The sequence below is a fragment of the Furipterus horrens genome, unplaced genomic scaffold, assembly GCF_987537825.1.
Source record: "Furipterus horrens unplaced genomic scaffold, mFurHor1.1.pri manual_scaffold_4, whole genome shotgun sequence".
In the NCBI taxonomy this organism is placed as follows: domain Eukaryota; kingdom Metazoa; phylum Chordata; class Mammalia; order Chiroptera; family Furipteridae; genus Furipterus; species Furipterus horrens.
This window is the reverse complement of record NW_028327174.1, coordinates 36,208,561-36,220,870: the sequence shown is the minus strand read 5'-3', so window position 1 is coordinate 36,220,870 and position 12,310 is coordinate 36,208,561. Positions and strand designations below refer to the sequence as shown.

At 37.1% G+C, this 12,310-nt stretch overlaps 1 protein-coding gene across 1 annotated transcript in view; it reads left to right on the top strand.

Moving 5' to 3' along the window:
* ITPR2 (inositol 1,4,5-trisphosphate receptor type 2) overlaps window positions 1–12,310 on the top strand; it is a 438,944-nt gene that overhangs the window by 289,422 nt on the left and 137,212 nt on the right. The window contains exons 40-43 of the mRNA XM_090272941.1: window positions 4,027–4,210; window positions 5,072–5,328; window positions 8,250–8,450; window positions 11,087–11,197. Of these exons, the coding sequence (XP_090129067.1) occupies window positions 4,027–4,210; window positions 5,072–5,328; window positions 8,250–8,450; window positions 11,087–11,197 (753 nt within the window). The remainder of the gene's footprint in view (window positions 1–4,026; window positions 4,211–5,071; window positions 5,329–8,249; window positions 8,451–11,086; window positions 11,198–12,310) is intronic.

The window sequence follows — 12,310 nt, the reverse complement described above, 5'->3', positions numbered from 1 at the left end:
CTCCCAGTGCTCATTACTCTGAGGCGTCTACGTGAATTTTTCACTAGCAGAGTGAGGGAAGAACTGTTTCATGTTCATTTAGCTCAGGGCAGGCTGGTTTGAAAGTCGTCATTCATCGATCTAGTGCTCTACTACAGCAAGCAGTGTGCTCACCTGCATGCAAGGCTCGGACCAGCATTTCCGGAAGGGACCATTTTCACTTTGTGACCCCTGCCGAGTTTCCCCTGGGCTCCTCCACACCTCAGGGGAGAGCGTGCTGCGTGAACCTGAGAGCGAGGAGGTGCCTGCAGAGGAGGCGCCTCACCCTCCCAGTCCTGCCACTTACTGACCTGCTCTTCCCACGTTTGCCGCGGTCAGGGAAGGAAACCATGCTTACACCTAGCTGCAAATTCCAGAATCCATTTTTCCTATTCATGGCAAATTAAGATATAGGATATTTTCCTTTATTTAGTGATCAAATATAAGGAACAATAGGAATTTCACAAGATGAATTATCCAATAGTAGGAGGCTTTAGGAATAAAGGCCTCATGAACAGTAAATAGCACAGTGACCAAAAAACAACCTTAAAACATTGACATTTCTGAGTTAGAAAACAATTCTAGTAAATTATGTTTGAGAGTGATGACTCTGAATGAACGGTCCTTCTTCACAAAGTCTTCGCTGACTGGCTGGGGCCTTTGGCTGTTACTCCTTTATCTGAGGCCCCAGAGCACTCATGTCTTTAATACCCACTTGGCACTTTGCCCATACGCCAGCACAGATTCTTCTGAGGGAAGTTGTATGAAAGGAGGGCGGGGTGGTGGTGAGATTGGGGTGGTTTTCTTGGAAATTGTCTTTCTTCAACAACCAGATATTCAGCTTGGCTTTTCTAAAGAAATTGGCTAGGCAACTATATAACATTAGATGTAGATTAATTATCCAGAGAATAGAAGTGAAGGAGCTTTGGAGCATCTTTAGGTAGAAGCAGTCCTTGGGATGACAGTACTTTCTAGAGTCCTGTTTCTGGGCTACTGAGGGTCATCAGAGAGGATCATCTTTTGTTGTTACTTGTATGACATCTTGTTTCTCCAGTTAAATTTCATTTTTTCTTAAAGTGGGAGATCATGTTCTACTCTATATATCTATAGTGCTTTATATCCATTCAACAAATATTTTTAATGAAACAGAATTAAATTATTTTGTGTATGAAAATATTCTTTGAAGATGGGTTATGACAATTTCATTCACCAGCTTTACCCTATTCTGTCTCTCACGTATCTGCATCGGTGTGTAACCCAGACATCAGCTCAGTGTTCCTTGCTCGAAGAGACCTGGTTGAGGTCAACTGGAATCCTATTCCTTGTTCTTCAGCAGTCTAAAACGCACAACTCCTCAAGATGTCTGCCAGTCCCTAGGGGGCTGTGCCTTCTCACATTCTCCTTAGCTACTAATGCCTTCCTTTCTTAGTTCATGGCTTCTCTTGACACCCCTATATCTGTGGTACTGAGATAGAACTCTCCCCTGCTAGCTACTGCATAAGTAAATTTTTATGTTTAATATGCTTTATTAAAATTTGGTTGAGGAGGAACATAGAGCAGGTACTTATTTTACAATTTCAAATTGAACATTAATAATGAAAATAATACTTCCTAAATATCAGGCCGTGTTCTTACTGCTTTATGTGTATTAACTTGGTTAATCCTAACAACAACTTATGAGGTAACTTTTACATTATCTCATCTTACCAAAGAAAGTTCTGAGATAGGCGGTTAAAATTTCTTATCCAAGATCACATGGCTAGTTAGAACTAGAGTCAGGATCTGAACCGATGTGGTCTGGCTCCAGAATCTGTGCTCTTAACCACGATAACCAGCTTTCTAAAGTAATCTTCTACCTCCTATTCTTGGGAAATTTCTCCGGATGATTCACCCCGTATCATGCCCTTGTCTTACCCCATCTCTCTAGTTTCTTAGCTCATTTCCCTTTCCTGCCCTCTTATTTCTAGTCCCCCCTCTCCTCCTCGGGGAAAGTCCTTCCTCTGTCATACACACTGTTTATCCATCTCCCTTGGCTCCCGGGAAAACTTTAGAGTTTTCCCTATACTCTATGCAGTTTATGGAGGTAGTTTCCCAATCAAAAACCATGTTTTCAGTAAAAGAAATCCTTATGCTGCCTATTGAGGTTATATATACATATATAAAGCACACTTTTTTATCTTTATTAAAATCATAATCAGATTTATAGAATCCTGGTTTAAAATAGGCGTGCTCTGTGTAAGTAAGTTGCTGTTTTGAGCTTAAGAAGTTACTTGATAAGTTTATGATTTAGAGTTAGAGAATCTACATTTAGACTGCAGCTCCACCACTTATCACTTACATAATATGGGGCAATTCACTTGTCTTTACTAAAGCTCATTTAAAAAATTTTAAAGTGGAAATAAGAGCACTGTCTTTTCATCACACAGTTGTACTAAAAGTTTCAAAGAGATAATATATGCCGAGGAGCTACATAAATTATAAAACTTTGCTTTAACAGAGCCACAGATTTCCTATAACTTCCTCATTAATATATTGGAACTAACCCCTTCAACCTTCTGACTTTGTTATATATTGAAAATATTAGGCTTTAAGCATCAGCTTAATTTGTGGGCCCAGAGGGTACTGTGAACACTGCATTTATCCTTTGAATTAACAGAACCAGCACGACTGTTTCACTGTTGTTGCTATGGTTACTGTGGCTTTTTGGCCTGCTTCCTTAAGGGGTTGCTAGCCTTCTGTCTAGGAGCTTCCCCTTGTAGATATGAAGCATGCTTCTAAGGCTTCATAAAGCACTCTGTGAATATACATTGCCGATATCGAAAATCTCATGACAGGTATCCATTTCAAGACCTGACATCATTAGCATCTCATCTACAAGTCCTAGCGCCTATGGGGCATGGTTCCAGGCTTTCCTTCTGGAAAACATACCTGCAGGACCCAAACTCCCCCGAATTGGCTTGTTAGATTGAGTGAATTGTGGTCGATTATACTTGATCTGGAAATCATTGTTTTTCATACGTTTTCTTCACACTGCCTCTCATCAAGGTTATATAACTGTTAATCACCACAGTTAATGGGATTATTATCTTCTAATTTTTTTACTTTATTTCTCTTGTTTGTGGTTTGCCTAGCCTATGGTTTTAGTATCAATAACTTATAATTTCCACACCCAGTGATAATTCTGTCTTCTCTAGAGTGTATCACTTTCCTTTCTCCTGCCTCTTCTGGATGCTTCCATAAGTTCCTAAGCAGATAATGGTTAGGGCAGATATCTCCCAGGTCCAGTATTTCCACCTCTTACTAAGATGTATTTTAATCATCCTTTTGGTGTGGAATCCTTTCTACATCATTATAAACCATAAAGCAGAATTTGTTTTATGGTGGGCTTGTCCCATGCAAAGCAGTGTAGCTAATGAAGTACCAAAGAACTTAGTGCCTATTTATCACTGGGTTCCTGTGAGTGAAGTTATGACGGTAACATAGTCGAAATAAACTGTACTGCAATTTAGATAGAAAGAAAAACCACAACTTGTAATTCTCCATAAACTCATTTGCGCAGGATGATCTTTGGATTAGTGGCTGTTTTCTAGATGACAAACTCATGAGGGCAGGGACTGGGGTTGTTTTTCCTTTTTGTTCTGCCTCTAATGCTAGCATAGTAGGCACTCAATAAATGTGTTGAATTAAAACATGACTTTATCAGAACGTAAACAGCAAAGTTGCATACAACTTCTTATAGTGCCTTTGTAAAATCTTAAAATTGGATGAATTAAATAGCATATGAAAATATGTTGGATTTTAGTGGAAAGCGCTAAGTAAATATAAGCTATTGTTAGTATACATTAAATAGTACAGGAGACTGGCAAAAGATGTCAGTTTATTATTTATGAAATGATAGCAGCACATTAAATGTATGATTTTATTTATAATGCTTATGTTTATTTCAAGCATAAAAACACTGTTTTTCTCTGCTTGGGTATTGATAGCTCAAAATATGTTTTCTTGCAGTATTCTTTCTACCAGCAGTTGCATGAACAAAAAAGATCAGAAAAATTCTTCAAAGTTCTATATGACCGAATGAAGGCTGCTCAGAAAGAGATAAGATCAACAGTGACAGTTAATACCATAGACCTAGGTAACAAAAAAAGGGATGATGACAATGAATTGATGACATCTGGTCCACGAATAAGAGGTAAGAACATATTCAAGTACATGGGAAAGTGGAATGAGGGAAAAGAGGATAACACAGTGTTTAGATCTCACCTCTCTTTGTCATTTCTCTTGTCTTAGGCTAATTATCCCAACTGTGGCTCTGAGTATGGAGTTCCATCCTTAAATTATTATGGGGGTGGGGCTGACCTTGAAAAACTCTGCAAGACCAAACTCAAACAAAGCATTGTTAAGCAACTACAGCAGGCCTTTGAATGCTGTTGTTTCATTCAACATAGATCATGTCGTTATAATGTTGATGAGATGCCAGAGGAACTTAACTCTTGTTTATATGATTTAGCCAAAATTGGTTTTGCCATATGTCATTTTGCTTGAAGTCATGGAACCTATCGATGGCATGAATATGTTTGATTTCATTGTGGAAGGCATGGTAAAGAACAAGTGTCTCAAACCTTTTGAGTATTAATGAAATTTAAATTTTGAGAACAGAAATTATAGTTCCAGACTCTGATAAAAGATTCTTGTTTTTTTAAATAACAAATTCATCAGTGTAGTAAATACGGATTTTAAAAAATTAACAATTTGAAGTTTGCCATATATTCCCACATTCTTGTATTTGTGAACTCTCATACTTTATATTTATCAGAAAGACATGAACCCTTCTAAAACTGGCTAAGCATTAAGACCTGTTTTTAGTGTCCCGGTGCAAATTTAATTTTTTAGTTGCTACCTCAAATTCTTTTTGGGAAATGATTGCATGTCTTGTCAGATGATTTTTAATTCAGTTGTTAGAGAATTTGGGTCCCTGGTTGTCTTTTTTTTTTTTTTTTAATTAATAAAAGGAAATTAATTGAGAAATATAAGAGTACTTTTTTATTTTCAGTAAGAGATTCATCATTACATTTAAAAGAGGGAATGAAAGGGCAATTAACAGAAGCTTCTTCAGCAACGTCCAAAGCATACTGCGTATACAGAAGAGAAATGGATCCAGAAGTAGATATTATGTGCACAGGATCCGAAGTGGGAAATGCGGAGGAAAAGTCTGCAGAGGAAGTAACAATGAGTCCTGCAATTGCCATCATGCAGCCGATCCTGAGGTTTCTTCAGTTACTGTGTGAGAATCACAACCGGGAACTTCAGGTATTGTTCTAGTCCGAGTGGACACCGAGAAAACAGCCTCCGGCTGTAAGTCATTAAACTCAAAACTAACAAGCAGTTTAGGAGTTTTGGAGATAATCAATAACACCAATACTGCTGCTCTGAAATGGGAAGAAACTTTTGTATCTTAGTGAAAAAACATAAAAAAAATTCCGTTATGGGTGAAAAAATAGTTCTTTACAATCTCAACTCATGTTGTTTTAACCTCCGTGAGTATCATCTAATCCTAGTGTTCTGGTGTTTGCTGAGTAAGTCACATTGCCTCAACTGTGCCTTCATGGTTTTACAGATTTTAGGGGATTTCATCATTAACAGCTCAATTCATGTTTCTTGAATGAGGATACAGATTGCATTCATATATCTTTATTAGAAATAGAGTTAATATAGAAGAGGATTTTTTACAACAGTGAAAGTTGATACCTTTGTAAATTAATATAGTCCTGGTCTTACATCTTCTTTGGTGCATTTCCCTTAGTCAAGTAGATGAACTGAGGGTTACCTAGGGATTTTGGCTTTTTATTTTTTTGCATTATTTGTACAGACTGCTTACATCATCATGGCAAAACCACATGAAAGATGAAAGAGTTTCTAAGAACACATATCTAATATTTAAGAGACAACAGAGTTTGAAGTTGTTTTCTCTAGTAAAGGTCTATACCAGAAGTTTTCAACCAATGTGATGCAAGAATTTTTAAAACATGCAGTACCTGACTACTTAGGGGCACTGGCCTCTTTTTTCCTTAGATTGTCAAATTAAAAAATTACAACAGCTAACACAACAGTAGCTGTCTGATGTGAATGAATCAAAATTATACCTATTTTTTGGGGTCAGATTGGCAAAAACAATCTTTTTCGGTGTGCCGCAGAATTTTAGTAATTAGTTTAATGTGTGCCATCAAATGGAAAAGATTGAAAGTTGCTGGTCTAGACTACAGCTGATATGAATTGTTAAGAGATGTAGATTTATGTAAATTTAATTATATGTACTCCAAGGAGATACGGTGTGGAATTGATGAACGGTAGACACCATGACACTTGTAGACCACCACTCCACACCTTGGAGAGGACTACTGCGAGCTCTTGGCCTGCAAAGACCAGAAGCATTGCTCCCAGAGGGAGAACACTGGATATGCCTTCATTCTTATTCCTGACCCACCCAGTCTGTCCATGCAGGAAATAGATATATTATATAGAATCTGATCAGACATTTTACTGATAGGCGTGTGGGACCACATAATTTGGAAAATGCTACTTATAAAATAGTTTTGATTTAATAAGAATAAATGGTAGAGTTATTCAATAATATGTGAAAGCAACCTATGTGTCCATTGACAGATGAATGGATACACAAAATGTGGTATACGTGTAGGATGGAATAATATTCAGCCTTAAAAAATGAAATTCTGAGCCCTGGCTGCTGTGGCTCAGTGCGGGCCAAGTGTTGCTGGTTTGATTCTCAGTCAGGGCACATGACTAGGTTGCACGCCAGATCCCTAGTTGGGGGCGCGAGTGAGAGGCAACCACACAGTGATGTTTCTCTCCCTCTCTTTCTCCTTTCCCCTCTCTTTAAAAATAAACAAATAAATTATGTTTAAAAAATGAAATTCTGACATGTTACAACGTACATGAACCTTGGGACATTATGCTAAGTGAAATAAGTCAGTTATAAAAAGACAAATACCATGTGATCCCACTTAGATGAGGGATCTAGAGTAATTAAAATCATAGAGTCAGAAAGTAGAACTGTGGTTGCCAGGGGCTGAAGGAGGGGGGTCAGGGGGGTGTTAATAAGTATAGACTTTCAGTTTTACAAGGAAAAAAGAGTTCTAGAGATAATGTGTGGTGGTGATGGTATCTCAATATTATAAATATATTTGATACCCCTGAACTCCACATTTAGAAATGATGAAGATGTTAAATTTGGGTATATTTACCACAATACAAAATAATTAGGGAACAATTACAAAAACACACTAAAGAATAAATGGAAGAAATAAGTTTGAAAAATAAATATATAAGTAATAAAATAAAAGCTTTTATTTTTGTTTACCCTTTCACAGGTTTACTTGCCGCAAGAAAGTACTATTAACAGTTTGTTTTCCTTCCAGACATTTTTATGCACATATGAGCCTATTGATCTGTAAGCATGTAAATGTTTTCTAAAAGCACATTGTATAATATTCCTCAGCTTACTTTTCTTAGTTAATAATATATCTTATTGCTAAATTACTGATTACTAGTTTATCTTTATATCAGTGCATATTGATGTACCTCATTTTTATAACTTCACAATATTCCAATGTTTGGATGTACTGTTATTAAACCAGTCACATTATTATGGGTATGGTATGGTTTTTAGCTTTTGCTATTACAGACAGTATGCAATGAATCTTTCTGGAATATACATATATAGTAACTTTTGAGAAGTGGAGTTGTAAGTTAACTGAAAATTTTGATAGGTGCTTTCAAGTTGCCCTCCAAAATGGTTGTATCATTTAGTATTTGAAGCTGCACTGTTTATAAGGGGTCATTACTTGAAAATTGGTTGCTTTGTTCCCTAATGAACTTCTCTCTAGTTTCTTTTTCCTTCTCCTTTACCTATTACTTGTTACTTAACTCTCTGTATAGTTTTAGGATAACTACATTGAGAAGTGCTTATTAAGAATTACACTGATAAATATAGGTACTTGAGGCAAAAACCTAAGAGTCTTCTTTTTTTAAAACCTGGGATAAATTTAATAAATATGAACAGTTAGTTATAAAAGGCAGTTCCATTCCACATTACTATGGGGATCTTTTTGAGTTAGTAAAACACACACACACACACACACCCCACCCACCCACCCCTATAAACAGCACAGTGATTTTTTTAACCCTTAGGTTATATTTCCTTTTGCCTTTAGAACTTCTTGAGGAATCAAAACAACAAAACAAATTATAACCTTGTCTGTGAGACCCTTCAGTTTTTGGACTGCATTTGTGGAAGTACAACGGGCGGTCTGGGCCTTCTGGGTCTCTACATCAATGAGAAGAATGTTGTGCTGGTCAACCAGACTCTGGAGAGCTTGACTGAATATTGCCAAGGCCCGTGTCATGAAAATCAGGTAACCATGAAAGCAGTTCTTAATGCAAAACTATTCATGACTAATTAGCAAAGGGACCAAATTGTTGAACGAGCCACCCCTTATGCACATTTAAAAGATCTTTCTTCTTTCTTTGCCAGATATTTTTACTTTCCTAACAAAACATACAGAAACTGAACTATAGACTCGCAAATACTATGCCATATTTTAATTTAATTTCATTGTAAAAGAAAATTCTTATGAAAATGTTCCAGATAAAAACCAGACATCAGAAATAGTAAAATATGTTTCTTCATCGTCGCTGAGTTTTCATCTTGTAGTGAATCTTTCTTGGGTTTGTGGAATAAACTCTCTGGCGTCTATGGCTCCACTACATTGGGTAGTGTATATTACCTTGTTCATCGTCACAGTAAGCTGATGGAACTCATGAAATAGGTATTATTGCCCCCATTTTGCTAGTGAATTGGTTCTGACTCATAGGTTAAGTGACATTCCAGTGTTTCAGAGTGACAAATGGTAAATTGCAAAGCCATTCTGAAAACTCGATTTTTGATTGAGTCTGAATAGAGTTCTTTTGACTATATTACATTTTCCAGGGCAAAGTTTCAATTCTTGCTTCCACAATGCTTGCCTCTGAATCCATTTTTTTGGATATCAAGGACACTTTGTGGGAGCAGAAGACAGGACACCTGAAATAAAGGCAGGGGAACCACCTTTGACTTTATTAATTGACTGTTCACCTCCATTCAAGTGCCATGGGGCTACCATCACAGGCATGGAAGGAAAAGTTTTCAAATCACAAACATTTCTGGATATTACTTTTAAAGAGGCCATTGAGACCAAACATCCATGCTTAACATAGAACAAAAGTGTGAAAAAGAAATCTGCTTTTCTATTGCAAATTGTATGACCTATTCACACATATAGTGCCTATATATACACATATGGACACAGATATATACATATATAACGTAAGTACACAGGATAAAACCCAACAATTATTGACATAAGTAATTTGTCAGGGGGTACTGTTTCCCTCTCTGGAATTTGCATATGACACTGTGAAAACATTTATGGATTTGGCTCTTATTTTCCTGTATTTCAGTTTCCTAGGGCTTTGATACAAGACAACCTGTTGATTTAAAGTTAAGGAAAAATATACAAATACAGAGATTTGGCTTTGTTGTTGGTAAAACTATGTATATCCGTAATAGAAAATCTGTAATTCCACACTTTGGGTCTCATAAGAGGGTGAAATTGAGTTTTAAAAGTGATTTACCAAATCAGGTAAGCTCTAAAGGTAAAAACTAATATGAAAACAACATGGATGCAACTTACACTGATGACATACTTTCTCTGAACCCCATGCTCTGCAAATGTGTGTGAGGAAAGAAGGTTGCCAGCAAATTCCAGAAGTGATTTTTAAATTGATTCCCTCTAAGTTTGGAAAATATTTTAACGATCAGAGGAACCCCAGGAAATCCAGAAGATGAATGGAAAACACCTTTCCTTTGTGTCAGGGGAGTACAAGTTTCCTTGTATGAAGGGAGAAATAAAGCACATCCTGAAAAATATTGTAACATTCATTTCAGAGTTCCTTTGAGTTTAGTCTTTCTCATTTAGTTGCCTGGATTTTGATTTTTCAACCCCCTTGACAATGGGTGCTGTATTATAATATTAGTTCCACAAATTCCAGCCCACAAATCCCCGATTTTCAAGTTTTATAAAGTGAATTAAGTTCAGAGTCCAAGCATAGTGCACTCTGACCTTCAAATACTGACATTTATCTCTCAGAATATTTTATAAACTTTCCCTTTATAAGTCACTCAAGTTTAAGGACTCTGCCACCAGAATGGATAGAATGTCCCCCAAACATCAGGAGGTGCTTATCGTCCCTGTCTACTGCCACCCAGCATGTGCAGTGGCATTACTTGCCACTCATTTAGCATTAATTAGCAGCTAAATTAAAATGCTGCATAGTACGAACAGTTTACTTACAAAACTCAGGCACTAATTTAGGGCACACTCCTTTCATAAATGAGAATATTCTCTTGGCCAGGATAAATTAGATCTTAAAATTCTAAATTTAAGGCACTCCTCTATTGAAGGGCATATTAAAATTTGTTGATGCCCTGGCTGTGTGGCTTGGTTGGCTAGAGCATCATCCCATCCCCCAAAATGTTGCGGGTTTGCTTCCCGGTGAAGGCACTTATGTGGGCTGCAGGTTTAATCCCGGTCGCAGCGCGTAAGGGAGACCGCTGATCGATGTTTCTCTCTCTCTCTCCCTTCCTCTTTTTCTTAAGTGAATAAAAACATATCCTCAGGTGAGGATTAAAAAAATTTGTTGACTGCAAGAGTATTTAACTTAACCAGTGTTCTTTGAAATTCTAGAAAAATGGTTCCTTTTAAAAGATACGTGGTATGCGCAGTCTCTCAGTATTCTGCATACGAAGTCATATAATCAATACTAATCAATTAGTAGTCAGACTGTGCAAAAGGAACAAGTCTAACTTAAATCTTTGACTTAATCTGAAAGTTTAAACGTTAATTATATTTTAAATGTCAAAAAACTAAGATGATTCTGTCATTTTATATCATCTGATTTCTAGTGTTTTTATGTTAAAGAAAAGTTATTTTATAAACATTTTGTTTTCTAGACATGTATTGCTACTCATGAATCTAATGGGATTGATATCATCATTGCTTTGATTCTAAATGACATAAACCCTCTTGGTAAATATCGAATGGACCTGGTGCTCCAACTAAAGGTAGAGTAAATCCACTATTTGGGGGCAGGGTGGGGGGTGACATAGTCCATCTAAACTTTCTTTCCCAGTTGACTCCAGATTTCCAAGTAGCTTTTGTAAAAACCAAGATGTTATTATATTTTCTTTTCTTTTTTTTTAATGTATTTTATTGATTATAATATTACATTTGTCCCAATTTCCCTTCCCTCTGCTCCCCTCCACCCGGTGGCCCCCATCCCTCCAGTTGTCCCCCCTTTTTAGATCATGTCCATTAGTTGTGCATATAGTTCTTCTCAACCTCTCTCTGTCTATTCCATTCCCTCCTACTATGATCCTTAATTCCTATATCATCTCCCTCCCTCTCCCCCTTCCCCCTCCCTGTTGACCTCCCCCCAATATGTTCCCCGTACCTATAGTTCTTTTTCCACTCTCGTTGCCTGTTTAGTTTGCCTTTGTTTCAGTTCCCTAGCTTCTGTTGTTTCTTGTGATGCAGTTTTCATTTTAGATTTCATAGTCTTGATCCTCCTTTTTCTAAACCAGTCCCTTTAACATCTCATATAACAGTGGTTTGGATCTAATGAACTCTTTCAGTTTTATTTTGTCCTGGAAACACTTTCTCTGCCCTTCTATTCTGAATGACAATTTCGCTGGATAGAGTATTCGTGGTTGTAGGTTTTGGATTTTCATTACTTTGAATATTTCTTGCCAGTCCCTTCTTGCCTGCAGGGTCTCCCTTGAGAAGTCAGCTGATAGTCTAATTGGGACCCCTTTGTACATGATTCTTTTCTTCTTTCTTGCTGCTTTTAAGATTCTCTCTTTATCTTTAATTTTTGACATTTTGATTATAATGTGTCTTGGAGTGGTTCTCCCTGGGTCCAGTTGTTCTGGAACTCTCTGTGCTTCCTGGACCTGTAAGTCTATTTCCTTCCCCAAGTCTGGGAAGTTCTCCTTTATTATATTTTCACTCAATTTTTCAAGTTCTAGTTCATCTTCCTCGCTCTCTGGCAAACCAATGATTCTTATGTTGGGCCTTTTATAGCTGTCCCAGAGGTTTCTGATCCTCTCATCGTTGCTTCCCATTTCCTCTCGCTGCATTGGTTGACTGCTTGTTCCTTCTCCATATTCCGGTTTGTT